This window comes from Hoplias malabaricus, chromosome 5, assembly GCF_029633855.1.
Source record: "Hoplias malabaricus isolate fHopMal1 chromosome 5, fHopMal1.hap1, whole genome shotgun sequence".
NCBI classification, from domain to species: domain Eukaryota; kingdom Metazoa; phylum Chordata; class Actinopteri; order Characiformes; family Erythrinidae; genus Hoplias; species Hoplias malabaricus.
In genome coordinates this window covers 27,107,229-27,123,938 of record NC_089804.1, presented here as the reverse complement: position 1 = coordinate 27,123,938, position 16,710 = coordinate 27,107,229, and the positions used below count along the sequence as shown (strand labels likewise).

Here is a 16,710-nt window from a genome sequence, read left to right as displayed (position 1 = left end):
TTGCTACTGATACATCTTCACAGCGCTAGATCTAGACCTCTTTTTGTGCTGGGAGGAACCAACGCTTTTTTTTATTTTATTTTATTTTTTTTTCCCAAAGCTGAATTTGATTTTTGGTGAAGTGTGTGGGATTTTTTTTTAAGTAAAGCGATGTACTCTTAGTCTCCTGATGAAAAGTCTACTGCTGGGGTTGGAGAAAAGAAATCTTCTGAGCAAAGCAGCAAAGCCAGGCCACACATTTTGGCATCCGAGTCCTCATCACAGGTGAAAAGCAGAGAGATGGGGAATACGATGTTGATCTTGGAATGTACTGCAGTGGCAAACCGCCTCAGTGAGGAATTCTTTGGATCGATAGTAAAGCATCGCACTTGCAAAGAAAACTTGCAAAGAAAAGTTTTCAGATCGTTCATGAGTTCAGATCGAATTTTTTAGGCCTACAACTGGGTTAAAACAAAATGTTTGTCGGGTTGCAGTCTCTTATACATAGTCTTTTGAAAAGTTTGAATGGGTTCAGGCAGAAATGGGTGGGGTTGGTTTAAAGCAGCCAATCCAAGGACCTCCAATGAAAGTCCAGCGTTTAAACTTGTTAATGTGTGTGGTGTTGTTTGTACTCTCGAAGACACATCAGGAACAAAATAAGGAGTCAATGCCATAGCTGAGCCTCTCTCTCTCTCTCTGGCTAAAAGAAAGCATTTAATTTTAGTTAATTAAACTTTATTATTTTAAGAAATGTCCAGGAGAGAAAGCTATAAAATAAAGTCAAAATCCACTTTGGAACTGAAGCAGAAATGACTCTGGGCACTGTCATATCCTTTCATTGTCCATCATCCCTACAGCCCAGGAGTTCCTTCTTTTTCTGCACTAATGGATACTTTGCAGAGTAAGGCAGAAGTTTCCAAGACTAAAGAAAGAAATGGTTAGAGGCTTCTGCCATGGAGAAAATCATGTGAATCTCCTAGTGGCTGTAGAAGGGGAGAGGCGAATTCAGAGGAAGAAAGAAACAGGAGTGGGAGACGAGAAGGGAGAGGAAGGGGAGGAAGATAGAGAGGGAAGAAGAGAGGGTACAGACTGCTAAGCCTTCCCTCCAGCCTCTTCTGCATGGAGGGATTACAGTCATTCACTCTAAACCCACCTTCTCTCCGCAAGACTGTGCACCTTCCACCAGCCTGGCTCTCAGTAATCCACACTCACCTTCTTCCCTCCGCCACAAAGACACTGATACACAAACCAGCCTTCAATATGCCATCGCCCGTCCTTCACGAGAGGGGATTTCTTTGGCAAACGGTTAGCGGTCACTCCATGAACCAGGGAATTAATGTAATACGTGGCCTTTGGAGCCATATTCGAGGTCGCTGGGTTGCAGCATGTTAGGGATCGTTTTCAAACCTCTCTCAGCCATGAATTCAGCACAGAGCGAATTTATTAACTGGGCCTGGCCTTTTTCTTGCTCTTCAGGTGGAACAGTCAGGCATGCATATACAATACCAGTCAAAGGTTCAGATATACCCTTAGAGCTAAGGTGTTTAAACTGGCCAGAGGACTTGCAGGGAGAGGGCACAGGTGAGATAAAATAAATATTTAAACAACTTTGTCATACATACTATTTTTCTTTTGGTCATACTCAGGAACAGGGGTCACTAATAGGCTGATTCTGTCCTATCTGGACCTGGTTCTACAACTGATAAACTACGGAGAGTTATTTTAAGTAGTGTACATTTTCTAACGATTACGGAACAGGTTTAGCGGTCCAGGAAACTCACAGACCAATCTGATGTTTTGTACATTATAACAATTGATGTTACTCAGCCAATCAGCTTGCTGGTTATGAATAAATCCCACCCTCCAGGAAAAAGTGTAAATCAGCTAGCTGGTTATGAATAAATCCCACCCTCCAGGAAAAAGTGTAAATCAGCTAGCTGGTTATGCTATGAGCAGAGGAGGGTTGATGATATTGTGAAGCTAGTACATAAAAGCAGTAAAGTCTAACGCTGCTGAAGGAAGGACAGTCATTAGGCTCTTTATTTAAAAAAATTTTTTTTTCTAAAGCAAACTTTTATTTTTACATTTTTCTTGAAATGAGAAAAGAAATTTGGTGAACACCTTACAATAATGGTACATAATGTAATGATTAACTGTGAGTTTATTTAATTGTTTAGTAATGTGTATTATTGTTTATTACTTATATATACAGTAATCCCTCTCTACTTTGCCGTGCATCTTTCGTGGATTCGCTACTTCAGGGTTTTTTTCAAGGGGGCTTATGGCCGCTATATCGCGGATATTGAGTGAAAATCTAGGAAAACCATGAAAGATGAATAGCCAAAAGTATTTTTTTATTATTTATGTATTAGACTGGACCTGTAGGTGAAAAAATATATTATTTACAAGTATCTCTTACGTACATGTATTGTTCATGTTCACATCCGAGTGAAATTTACTTACACTAAATCACAGCTTAGGAATGACTCTATTAAAGAAAGGTAGGATATCACATGTAGCTCCAGCTGAAAAACATTATAGAATGACTGTTTAATGCAAAGGGTGGGTTGTTAACAGTGCAGGGAGGGTTTTAAACGTCCATACTCGTTAAATACATAAAAAAAAAAAAAAAAAAAAAAATTCCTCTACTTCGCAGAAATTCGTTTTCTGTGGGTGGTCTTGGAACCCATCCCCCGCGACAAACGAGGGATCACTGTAACACTGTCTTAAGTTTTATTAATTAATGTAATTGTAAGTGTTATGGAATTTTGATTCTGAGTATTTGTTGTTTATAATTCATGCAAATCTGTGTGAATACTGACAAATACTGTTGAAATATACTGACTTGTAATCGTAATTGTAATCTGATTTGACTCTGTCAAATAGAGTTGTTAATTACACACAATATTCATATAAATACTAGGCTACTTCAACACAGAATACAGCACTGATCATGATAAAGTTAGACAATATAATTTTCCAGATCCTTGGCTTGAGGAAATTTTCTCTAACTGGACCTTAAAGACTTTTATTGAAATACACCTGCTCTAGAACTATGCAGAAGCAAGAAACTAATATACTGTCCATTGTAGATCACCACTCAAGATTTTTTAAAGAAATACATTCATTCATTCATTTTCTGTAAGCACTTATCCAGTTCAAGGTCGGGGTGGGTTTGGAGCATACCCGGAATCAATTGGTGCAAGGCGTAGACACCCGCATTCATTCACACACTTATTGCGTGGCCAATCACACGTACTACACAGTAAATTCACCCGTGTTAAATCAACACTATTAGTGTTAACACTGAGAGTGTTAAATGATTACACTAACAGTGTTAATTTAACTCTAATAGTGTTGATTTAACACTGGTGAATGTACTGTGTAATGTGTGTTTTTGGACCGTGGGAGGAAACCGGAGCACCCGGAGGAAATCCACACGAACACAGGGAGAACACACTAAACAACACCATGACCCTGGAGCTGTGTGACACAAGCACTACCTGCTGCACCACTATGAAGCCCAAGAAATACATTTTCCACCTTAATTGTTATCTTTTCTCACTTGACAGACTGACATTCTCTTTCTCTGAGCAGTGGACTATGAACGCAAACATCCAACACTGCTATAACTTTCTGTTGCTGTTTGTGAGGGTATTTAAAGACCAGCCATTTCACCTCAACGAATCAAAGAATTCTTTCATGATTTGCTTCACTGCTTCATCTTTGAATCCAGTGGCAAGCTTTAAAGATCAAAACATGCATTCAGTCAGACATTTCTGAAGTTCTGCCTGCAAGTCTGACAGTATGAAAGTGCGGCGAAGAGTGGTGAGGCTGAGAAAAGTCTTGGCCAGGGTTGCGGCTCCTGCAGATGGAAGCTTCCCTAGGCCCTGACTTCCGTCCATCGGGTTGCAGCACGGAAGCTTAATTTAATGCCAGCCTATTGATTTATGCTCGGGTGTCCCACATTCATTAAGGTAATTGCATGATCACTTTATAACATCCTCCCATGGTGGCGGTGGTAATTTGGCACCTCAACCTGCTACACCGGGGCAAGTCCCATAACTACGTTAGGACTGAAAATCGAGTCCAAAATATCATCTTCCAGACAGTACAAATTGATTTCATACCTTTTTGACTGACTCCTAAACCCTTTTAGGCTGTCTCTCACCCAGGTCCACTGTTTGATCTATGAAAGGCCCACCAGTCTTAACAGCCACTATCGATCGCCACACTCACTCTTTCCAGCAAGCTGGGGTTCTCCGGTTCTGTGTCACCTTATAATTCCACAATGTTCTTGCGAAACCGCCCTCTTAAAGGCTATGGTCCAACCGCACCTTCAGAGGTTGTGGTTCACAAGGACTTCAATTTCCTCAGGTGAGGAATTACTGAATGAGGTACAGTGCAATTCTTTTTTAGTGGCTGTTTGTGTCCAAAACAAAAACCATAACTTTCTAATCCATTAAAAGTTAAGAAAAGTTTGAGGTCAACTTGGGAGACTCTTGGGAGTTTGATCTCAGCAGTTACTAACCTTACGGTCCTGAGCCTTTGAGGTAAAGACAGGCATACGACAAGCCAGCAGTGGACACCAGAAAGGAGCCTTGGTTCTTCCATCATCTTCTGCAGGGATCCAGCCTGGTGTGTTCTCCTCCCCTGAAGGACAGAATAAGATTTTATATTACGTATTTTAAATAGTCTAAGATTTCGAAAAGCTGATGTGTAGCTGCTTAAAAGTATTTCATTTGGTTTTACCTTTTTCTACTGACATTCACCAAGCTGTGTTTTATCAACAAAATGAATGTGTCCACAGTGTCCACAAATCTTCAAAAACTATTTGAACCAATACAGTTTTCTTATAAAATAAAAAAAATGGCTCCATTCATTAGCTCTCGCATCTATTTGCATTGGAAAAAAGGTCCAGTGTCTGTGCATAGCCCTGGCTCTGTAAATGGGAAACATACAATGTCTGAGTCTGAAATGGCATCTGTAGGTGTTTGGACAATGGAGAGACCTCAGAATGTTGAAAAGCACAGACAATACATTCTTACTTTAACATACCATGCCACTTTAAAAGACTGCAGAGCTTCTGAATGAACCCAAGGGAGAAAGAAGTTTGCTGTGTTGTGAGGACAGTCCTTCTCCAGAATTGTCTATGCAGCCTTTAAAAGTGGGGATGTTTAAAAAAGAAGATACTTATTTACTTACGTACTTTGTGCTCAAATTTCCCACTCATCCCCACTTAGTTTGAACCCTGTTTGACAAATGGATGCAGCACAAGACATGGATGCCCATAGAGCTTTCAAGCTAATGAGGCTTTTTTAAGAAACGACCCTGCGCCAGGTGTCCGTCTCAGCATGCAGAGCGGCAACCTCTGGATTTCAATTAATGAAGTCTAAACTCAGGTGGCACCAGCTACCTATGACTCTCCTTCCCAGCCGCTTTGACAGGTGTTTTCGTTTACAAAAGCATGAGGCCCGAGCCTGCCAGCATCCCCTCCTTTCAAAGGCTCGGTAATTACCCATCACGAGTAACTAAAATGTTATTGTGCGTGCAATTAAACAGCTTGCTTTCATTTACTCCCCGTGTCTTCCACGTATATCAACATGCAATCAGACGCAGATATAACAAGAGGAATCTGAAAACAATGGGATTTCAAACGGCTCATTTGGTGGGAAGGTGTGGATGGTGTGCCATTCTGTCTGACAGGAGATTTTTGGGTCATCTCACCGAGGTCGGAGTGGTAGGCGCCACAGAAGACTTAAGGGCCAATTACCTTGAGTTTAGTCTCGCCATCGCTGTTGCAGTTTAGGTGGATTTCATTTGAGAGGACGCGCACTCTGGGTCAAAAAAAAAAAGTGGCAATTTAAAGAGTCTACATATCCATGTGAGGTAGTTTAATGGGCTACACACTCTGAGGGGAAGTTAAGACTTTGATTTTGGAATGTTTTTACCTCTGTTTTTATCCGAAGGCTACCTCACTCTCCAATCAATACAGGGAATGTGCCGCCTCAGCAGACAATGATACCTGCAAGTTATTTGCCACACTTCTTTTCGGCACTTCTCTTGCAAGACAACTTTTTAATACATGCCTGCCTGAATTTCCACTTTCAGTAGTTTTGTTCTAAGTAATGAGTCTTTTAATCGAAAAGCTTTGATACAAAGCGTGGTTCTCCTGGGGAAAAACAGGCAAACTATAAAGGCACCATTCATTCTGAAAAAAGAAGGAGACAAGGCTGCTGAAGGACGCAATGAAAACTGGGAAGTTTTGAAGCAACCACTATCCTTGCTGCTTAAAAGTCGTTCAGAAGATAGCATGACTCACATGAAGCCCAGTGCCTACTTGAGTTCAAAGCATGGCAAATATTCTCTTCTTCTTCAAAATTACTGCCTAATGAATTCCTTCATTAAAGATTTCCTTGAGGTTGCTGAATATGACAACCATGGCAGTGCCCTTCCTTTGACCTTCCAGGCTTAGCTCACAATAGCTTGAAGCTGCAAACATTACATATAAACCTGAATAGCTAAATAGACATTTTGAAAGTGTTATCATTGAAGGCAATATGTGACAAACTCGCCACACTTCTCTCAATCAAGTTATGAATCGCGGAATGCAGGGTAAATGTAACCTAATTTTTCTTGCTCCCATTTCACAGCCATAGACATGGGTCACTGTAATTGCATGGCTCACATTAATGACTCAACTCCAAGTTACGATGGAAGGCCTGCGGATGGAGGACAGAAAAGAGCCAGTATTCAAATGGAAATGAAATAAGGACACTGCGATAAACATCTACACCACATGCTGTAATACCTGACCTACAGCTACTAAAGCATGCCATGACCGCTCCCATGTAACATAATGGTGAGGACCTGCACACAGGTTCATTTTGAAGCCATTTCAAAGTGGTACTTGTCTTGTGAATAACTGCATAAGAGCAGGAGGTGTTCTTTGCCCTGACAAACATAAGCTGGAATCCCTGCGATACACATATTCAGCCTAACATGTAAAGAGTGGCATTTGTGATTCTGAACTAGTCACTCATCTTCACTACACTTTGGCTCTTTGGTGGTATCTTTCACTGTCACTGTGGTGGGAGTCTCAGTGGAATGTCTCAGCATATTTAAAGGCAACATAGATGATTCTAAAGCTCCTCTTTCATTGCAAACCAAACTTGTTCATGATTTTATTCTATAAACACTTTTTAAATGTAGCTCTGCTAGCTCTCCAACAGATGCTAGCTGGAAACAGATCTAATATGTTCTTGAAGCATCGTTGTCAATAAATAAGTACAAAAAAAACAAAAAAACAAAAAACAGTCAGACATGGCTCAGTCAGACATGCTAGGCTTATTCTCTCTCTAATCACCACAGGAAAGAGATGAGGATATTGCTTTATTTCTGCACCATAGGGGGGTAATATTGGCACCTAGTTTGTTTTTTTATTTACCAAGCCAGGCTGTGTACAAACAACAGACATTTTCCAGACTGGAGAAACGGTAAACATTGATTTGTTTCAGGAATACAATTGTAGCATATTTGTTGTTTTAATTGTATATTTTTAGGTTGAACTGATTTCATAAATTCTTTTATTTTGTTCTTTTCTATAAAAAAATACAAAAACCAAATAAACAAACAAACAAAAAAAAAACAAATATTCAGTTTTGTTTTGGGAAAAGAAAATGCAATGGATCTCCAAGTCTGTACCTTCAGCAAAAAATGTACATGTACAGGACAATTTCGTACATTTATAATTGTGTTGCAAGAGAAAAATCGGAGCAAATGACAGTGGCACAAATCTTTGATCTTGTTATTTACTAAGTTAAGTATGTTTTAAGTCAGCTAAGGCCAAGAGAGTGTCGATTTGTGAGATCATCATTATGTGATGCAAGAGTGACTAAAGCCTCATCTGTAGGTAACTGCTTGCCCACACAAAAAGAAAAAAAAAACTATTCGCAAACCATGAATGGTACAAACGGTGTATCCTCTGACTTATCTATTTGTACTTCTGACAAACAGCATGGGCAACAATGTGATGTGTATGCGACTGCAATGTGGGCAGCTAACAGGAAAAAAAAGGTGAAAAAAAGCCCCTTTCAGCATCGCAGCCTTCTTGTTATTTCGTAAAATTAAAAGCTGACCTTCAGCCTCAAAGACGGCTCTAATAAAGGCGATGTCTGGATGTCTTTAGGCTGCCGTCAGCATGCGAGAGGCTTTGTCGCGTCTCAGCTTCTTTTCCTCAGTGCTGTTGCGAATGGAGAAGAAAAGTTCATGTATTTTCCTGACCTACCGGAGCAGTTAATCCCTGTGCTGGCGCCAGCCTCCTTTTCTCCATCGGCAAAACCAAGCCTGAGTTCCGGACAGACGTGAACGAGCCATAATTATATAAACGGCGGCTGATCCCTGACCTCATCATGCGGCGTGCCCTTCAGAGGGATTGGGAAAGGGACACGGGTCAGTGCAATAGAAACCAAGCTGTCAGTCAGCACTCGCGGGTCAGTGGGTCTGCTAATTCCCACCGCACCTGGAGGCTCTCCGACTTTCTTCAGCTAATTATTCATTTAGCATAACTAGCGTGCCTTAATATTGTGGGCTTTGGGGTCAAGGAAACAATAAATTCATACACCTCTGAGCAGCTTTGTAAAACAGCGAATTGTGTCCAGTACTCTGGCTTTTGGGGAGGAACTTTGATATCAGCAGGCAGCGATGACCATTTACGCCAACCTTTAGCCTTTAAAAACATATTAAGGATAACAAATAATGGTCCCTGCCTTTCACACGCATGATAAACACAGTAAACACACAATGCTGTTGCCAGACAGGGCTAGGTCTTAATGAGCGATGGACAGTAGCCCTGGCCGAGCTGGCCCCTAGTGCACTGAGTCCAAGCATCGCTAATGAATCACATATAATGAATTCTGCTCGCATAAAACTCCCCATGCTCAGGCTAGAGCATGGACTTAAGCAAGCCTGCTCAGTTCAGCCAAACTCTTTCCCCTCGCCACGTCATTAATAACGCAGACACCAGCCTTCTGCCTAATGTCGAGTCATAAAAAAAGCCAAGCCGCTTAGCCGTGGACGAGCAAACAAGAAGGTGCCTTGTCTGGTGAGGCTGCAGTTTATCTGGGAGCTACATGTTTATAGGTACAAGGAAGGTGTTAGAGAGGGGAAAGAAAGAAGGAGAAAAAGATGTAATTTATGTAGCAAGCACAAGTCAGTTAAAAGAAACCTATGTAATATTTGGGATTGTTGCTCCTGGGTTCCCCTACAGTTCCAGAGTGTAAGACACTTTTACCCTACTAAAACCAATGTGGAGGAGGGTGGTTGGCAAGCCCCTCCAAAAGTTACACAGTGTATTTTCTGCAGTGTTGAAAGCTAACAGTAGCAACAACAGAGGCTCTATTCTCCCTGTTACATTCATTCATTCATTATCTGTAACCGCTTATCCAATTCAGGGTCGCGGTGGGTCCAGAGCCTACCTGGAATCATTGGGGGCAAGGCAGGAATACACCCTGGAGGGGGCGCCAGTCCTTCACCTTCACCAGGGACCTGGAGGTTGTGGGTTCAAGTCCCACGCTGGGTGACTATCTGTGAGGAGTTTGGTGTGTTCTTCACTGGTGCTCCGGTTTCCTCCCACGGTCCGAAAACACATATTGGTAGGTGAATGTGTGTGTGTGTTGCACTGTGAAGGACTGGTGCCCCCTCCAGGGTGTGTTCCTGCCTTGTGCCCAATGATTCCGCGTAGGCTCCGGACCCCCTGAACTGGATAACTGGCTACGGACATTGAATGAATGAATTCATTCATTCATTCATTATCTGTAACCATTTATCCAATTCAGGGTCGCGGTGGGTCCAGAGCCTACCTGGAATCATTGGGCGCAAGGCGAGCATACATCCTGGAGGGGGTGCCAGTCCTTCACAGGACAGAATGAATGAATGAATGAATTAATTAAATATTCCAGGAGCTAACCTAGGACTCAAAAGTAAGTCTGTCATTAGAAAAGCATGAAAGCAGCCACACATGAGCCTGAGTAGAACGAGTAGAAACTATTGTCTGACTCAGAGCTTAGCATCAACGTTCATGTATTATTAACGTCTGCTGACTGCAAAGACCATCCGATGTGTGCTTACCACTGTGGGCCCCTTTGATTTAGGGCTTTGTTCATTAAGGCCTGTTGTCCTGCTATGCTGCTTTGGAACTCTTTGTGTAGTTTAGAGTCATTCTGTGAGCTGGCTCTCAATTGTGTTGGTGTTTAGCGGCATAATGGAGCTGCGCATTACACCGTCCTTAGGGTTTTTCAAGTACAGTAGGCCATTGCTGCCAACCACAGCGGCGAGGGCTATTAAAGCCCTTCCATTCTCCGACCCCCAGCCCTAAAAAACAACCCAAATGTCTTTTTAATACCCACTGAATACATAATTAAGTGCATCTATCAAGTACACAGTAGTAGGCAGCCTCCATGGAAGGCTGCAAAGGGGCTGATCAAGCAGCCTTAGACTTTGATTCATTCAGCTGAAGTGCTTCGGCCCCTTGATTAGCACCAAATGGTGCCCCAGCTCTAGTCACTGGCGGCGGAAAATGCCCAGCTCCTACTGGAGGTGTGCCATTGAGTGCACACCTCCACAATAACAGAAGTGCACGCACTCTGGGTTTTTAATTAACACCAGGCCAGACATAACAACTGTGAAACAACAAAAGGAAGGTTTTGTTTATCATATCATATAATGCCACACCACTACTTTATAGGCCCTGAGAATTTTCAGGGTGCTGGAATTAGCTGAAGCGTCAGATTGTGGGCGTTTGAGGCTAATTACGCATTATCAGTATTGAACAGCATCACTTTGTTGCTTTAAATCTATTGAGATGATTAATTTGAAAGCAATCTGGCCTGTCAGATTCAGGCCACAAAAAATATAGACTAATTAAAACGGCTGCTGCTCCTAGTTTATTGCTCAGGATCAATGCAAAGCTGAGGGAGCGCTAATTGAATTCATGCTAATGTTTACCGATCATAAACATATTAGGGACGAAGGCACAACAACAAGCTTTCCAGTTAATCTTCAACATTTCCAAACTCTGGGAATCTAAGGCAGTGTACTTTCATATGGCCTCAGCTTAAGCCATAGTTTGTGTTAGCCATACGCTAGTACTATGTGTGAAACTGTGCCCTATTCATTATACAGTGTGCTACTTTGTGGTTTCCACCACTTTGTAGTGGTGTCAAAAAACAATTTTAAGTGCACTCAAATAAATCACACAATGTATTACAATAGGTGGTGTACAACCTATATTTCCTATGAGGTCTTCAAATCTGGATACTGGATCCGGGTTCCAATAGGGTTGCAAACTTTTAAGGGAACCAACTTTTAAGGGTACAGATAGAATTATGTTGGTACTACGATTCACATCGAATCATTCATTCATTCATTCATTATCTGTAACCGCTTATTCAAATCAGGGTCGCGGTGGGTCCAGAGCCTACCTGGAATCATTGGGCGCAAGGCAGGAATACACCCTGGAGGGGGCGCCACAGGGCAACACACATACACACACACACACACCTACGGTCACTTTTGAGTCGCCAATCAACCTACCAACGTGTGTTTTTGGACCGTGGGAAGAAACCGGCACACCCGGAGGAAACCCACGCGGACACAGGGAGAACACACCACACTCCTCACAGACAGTCACCCGGAGGAAACCCACGCAGACACAGAGAGAACACACCACACTCCTCACAGACAGTCACCCGGAGGAAACCCACACAGACTCAGGGAGAACACACCACACTCCTCACAGACAGTCACCCGGAGGAAACCCACGCGGACACGGGGAGAACACACCACACTCCTCACAGACAGTCACCCGGAGGAAACCCACGCGGACACGGGGAGAACACACCACACTCCTCACAGACAGTCACCCGGAGGAAACCCACGCGGACACGGGGAGAACACACCACACTCCTCACAGACAGTCACCCGGAGGAAACCCACACAGACACAGGGAGAACACACCAACTCCTCACAGACAGTCACCCGGAGCGGGAATCAAACCCACAACCTCCCAATGGAGCTGTGTGACTGCGACACTACCTGCTGCATGACCGTGCCGCCCTCTCTGCCGTATTCCTAACACAAATTCCAAGTTGGCATGGGGTTAACTGAGGGGGCCTGAGCAAATTCTTGACTTGTGTGAAGATGCTTGTCAAGGGAATAACTTCTGCAGCACCAGGTATTAAAAAAAAACTCTTTATTTCTCTCAAGAGAAAACTGAAACATGATACTGTGAGAAAACCCTGTTTCTCTGAGGATAAATCTCCCCGATAAGTCCTTAAAGCATAAAGCAGGAATCGGAATGGTCTTAGAGTCACAGTACATCCAAAATATTAAGTGAATTTGTTTGTAAAAACACCAAGTTTAAGGTTTGTATTTTTACAGTATGGTTTTACCTGTGCAATTTATATGACTTTTATGAATTAAACAATCTATGTCTTTGTCTGTAAGTCTATGACACTGCTGCTGCTCCCAAAGGAGCTTATGTACAGTGATTCCAAATATATAATTACTACACATGACTAAAAAAATTTTGTTCAAACATAAAATATATCTAAAAGCACATTTATCAAAATTTTGCGAGTATGTTTGTAGAACTGAAATCACACTTTTGAGTAAAAGAAAACAAAAAAGAATATAAAAATTCCAGGTACCAGTATCGGTACGACATTGGTTCAATGTGAACTGTAGCCCACCCTAGGTTCCAGGCCCTGAGTTGAAAATCTCTGCCTTATTGGACAACAAACACTCAAAATACATTATTTAGTAAAACCCTGCATGAGGTGGTGTCCACAATCATTCATTCATTACCCTATTGAATTCAGTTCCCTATAATAGTGCACTTTATAGTGAGTAATGTAGGGAACAGTGTGAGTATGGAGCCATTTTGAACACAGCTCTCTATCAGTGATCGTTATCTGAGCCTGGAGCCATTTTTGTGAAGTATGTAATTGTACACCCGCACTGCAGAGCTATAATGTAGGTTGGAGAACAAAGTGAGTTTCTAATAAAGCAGATGGCATGTGGGTACTGGAACACTGTGCCTTAATAATTACATAACTGAAAAATAAATCATATCTGAAATTCAAGGCTGCAGACATGGAAAGACCTTGCTGGCTGTAGTATGTGAAGGCTCCTCTTCAGATACAATGGAGGTTGTAATGAGACGGCAAAACGACAAATTGAAAAATGCTTGACAGAACAATACAACTGTTTTGAGCTCGTCAAGGAGCAGAAAGCAGGTTTTACAGGTAGAGTTGCTGGCACATGGGGTCCAGGGGTTTTGGGCTCAGAAACCCTGCCTCTGATCACTGTGAAGAGTTTGGTGTGTTCTCTCTATGTCAGTGTGGGTTTCCTCTGGGTGTTCCTGTTTCCTTCCACAATCTAAGAACACAATGATTCCAAGCACCTATTTAGGAGGGAGTAGTTCAAGAAGAAAAAGATTGGATGAATAAATGAGTAAGGAATGTGTTACTTGCTAAACAGAGCTCTCGATCACTGATAAATCTCAGACTCGGATTGGTCCTATTCGCTAGTTTTAATCACTACATCATTCATTCAGAGACCTCCCCTTGAGTGCTGGAGGCCTACTTTCCTTTTAAACACATTTCCGACAACATGTTCTGTTCTTCATTTAGTTCTCCCATTGTTTGGAGTGTAGCTCCAGCTTTCTCAGGCTGTACCAACACAACACGGCTTACTGTCATAAGCAGTGCAAACAACACTAGTGTACCTGTAATGAGGCAAGGGAAGAAGCAGGATTTGTAAAGTTTATTAAAGTCCCGGTTGACAACAGAGCTGCCAGGTACAGATAGCACACGACAAACAAAACACGTCTGGGTACAAACTCAAGCAAAGAACAAACTCGGCAAAACTACGGAAACAAAGAGAAATGATGAAAACGGTAAAAAGGCATAAAGCAAGTACAAACATGAAATCCACAACATGCAGCAGGGAAAAAGACAAACACAAGGCTAGGAATACACAGAACCCTGCCGTGATACAGCCGAGAGCTCTGTTTACAAAGAGGGATTACAGACTAGATTACAGGCTAAAGCTTGGAATATTTGTCCAAATCTGATGGGACGCAGCATCTCATAATGAGTTCAGTTGTGTACGGATGGATGTCTTTTCTTAAATATGCGTCAGATGAAAATTTTAGTTGTGGGATGTTACAGTTTGTTTTAACTGGCACTAGGAGACTTTATGTAGAACTCTGAGTAGCAATGGGCTGCCGCTGGTCTGGTAACCAGGCAGTAATGGAAAGAAATGGGTTGGACCCAAAGCTTCAGGATGTGCTTCTGGTCAATTTCAGGCAAAATTAGGCTTGGACCTGAATTTTTGGCCAAATGAAAGCTTCATTGTTGATGGGATACAGGTGAGGTCTCTAAGTTCTTACTCCATCCATCCATTATTCTGGTCCGGTTTTCTGCTCAGCTCTCTCTTCACCACAACGGACCGGTACAGAGCCCGCATTACTGCTGACGCTACACCCCTCCCTGGATCACCACCTTAACGTGGTGGAGGGGTTTGCGTGCCTGCGTGAGCCTAGGAGGTATGTTGTCGGGGGCAACAGCCCCTGGTAGGGTCTCCCAAAGCAAATTGGTCCTAGGTGATGGGCCAGACAAAGAGTCATCCATAAAGACAAGGATGAATAAGTTAAGAACATGGACACAGCCTCCCTTGCCCAGAGTAGGCTTACCGGGACCTCACCCTGGAGCCAGGCCTAGGGGAGGGGCTCCTTGGTGAGTGCCTGGTGGCCGGACTTTCACTCATGGGGTCCGGCCGGGCACAGCCCGAAGGAGTAACATGGGTCCACTCTCCCATGGGCCCACCACCTGTGGGAGAGGTAGTAATCCGGATCTGTTGCATTGTGGATCGTGTGGCGGCCGGGGTCGGGGGCCCTGGCGTTCTGATCCTCGGTTACTAAGTTCTTACTCATTACTCATAAATACACAAATCCTGACCCATTAATCCATGTCACATTTTAAATAAAGTTTTGTTTATCCATTCCAGTCAGTAAAGGAGCTTGGGCAACATCCCCAGTAGCATCCTACACCCTACATCCTAGTGCACAACACAGATAAAACAGAACCTTATAGCTCACTAACACTGATCAACCAAAACTGTGCCTTATGGAAGGTGTATGGGGACATTTGGGATCCAGCCTTGGCTTCACTGCAGCGCCGCAACATCTCTCACTAATTACTCACAGTTTCAGAGAAGGATAACTACTTTATTATACTTTTTTTATTATTAACAGGGTTAGCTTTCTCATCCCAGTGTGGTGAGTTGTGCAATGATACTGCATTGGCTTGAATTAACAAAGAAACAGTGGCTGTGTTCACAGAAGAAGCAATGAGTGTTGCAGTTTAACTATAAATGCTTCGCAAAACTTGCATTACATGTGGGTGTCTGAAGGCTTGTATATACTTCCTCAAGATCAAAGAAACATAGATTTTAGTGACATGATGACTAAGAAATAACACTGGCAGCACTCCTGGCATTGAGTCACATGTATAAAAGCAAATAAGCTCTTGCTTTTCAAAAGCATCACAGCAATGGTTCACCGTAAAACGGAATTTAATTGAGATTTATATCTGTTACATTTTCTTTAGGTAAGAAGACCTAAGCTTTATAGGTTGTGGTAACCTTGATCCAACTACTGCATGCGTAAAAAATATTTGTAAGACAGCAAACATGTAACTTCAGTGGTGAAGATAACAGTATATATGTGCTTCTTAGAAAACTGCTAGTCTCATTGCAGTGGGACAAACTGAAAGCTTAAGGCTAACCGTGTCTGTTGACATTTTCAAAAGCACTGTCCTCCATGTATATATTAGAGACTTAAGGCTGCTTCTTTTCATGGCCCAGCCACTGCCTTGAGACAGAAATAGTGGATCATCACTTTTCTTTTACACCCTGTATGCTAATGCCACCTTCCTTTGTATATGGATCACCTACAGCACCCACTACCACCACAATACTAGCCCTAATTATTTTTTTTCTCAAGACACTGACTCAAGGGGGTCATATTTGTAAGCACAGTTGCCATGGCTACTATACACGTTGGCTCCTAGGCGCTAAGTGGTAAAGATGCATAGTGAAGCTGCATAGAAGCTTCAGGGTCATCGAAAGGGACTTCAAGCATCGACAGCGGAAGGGAGATACAGCAACCAGACAGCTATCTGTTAAAGGCACAAGGTCACTGAAGAAGGCATTATCTCTGAGAAAGAGAAGAAGTGTTTCATGCACTACAGCCACTGATCTCAGAGTTTTATGGGTGCACAACACCGTTCCCTAGTAACTGATAAAAAGGGAAACACAGATTCATTTACTGATGATGTGGAAAAAAGTGTGATGGAGGTACATTATTATTCTTAAAGGTACAAACACTGTAAATGTACAGTGGAGTTCAAGTCCAGTTGTGTTCTATAAAGGTACATTACATTCTCCACTTCAGTAGGAGAGGAGAATATGTGTAAGATTTGTAAGATAAGTCCTAGAGATGAAATGGCGTGTATGAAGTCGTTCATTCATTCATTCATTATCTGTAACCTCTTATCCAGTTCAGGGTCGCGGTGGGTCCGAAGCCTACCCGGAATCACTGGGCACAAGGCAAGAACACACCCTGGAGGGGGAGCTGGTCCTTCACAGGGCGATGCACACTCACACACT

The 16,710-nt window shown here is 42.6% G+C and overlaps 1 protein-coding gene across 2 annotated transcripts in view; it reads right to left on the bottom strand.

Moving 5' to 3' along the window:
• The window catches only part of arhgef10la (Rho guanine nucleotide exchange factor (GEF) 10-like a), a 192,596-nt gene that overhangs the window by 60,594 nt on the left and 115,292 nt on the right, over positions 1-16,710 (bottom strand). For both annotated transcript variants that reach the window (XM_066670557.1, XM_066670558.1), the window contains one exon: positions 4,511-4,632. In XM_066670557.1, coding sequence (XP_066526654.1) covers positions 4,511-4,632 — 122 coding nt within the window. The remainder of the gene's footprint in view (positions 1-4,510; positions 4,633-16,710) is intronic.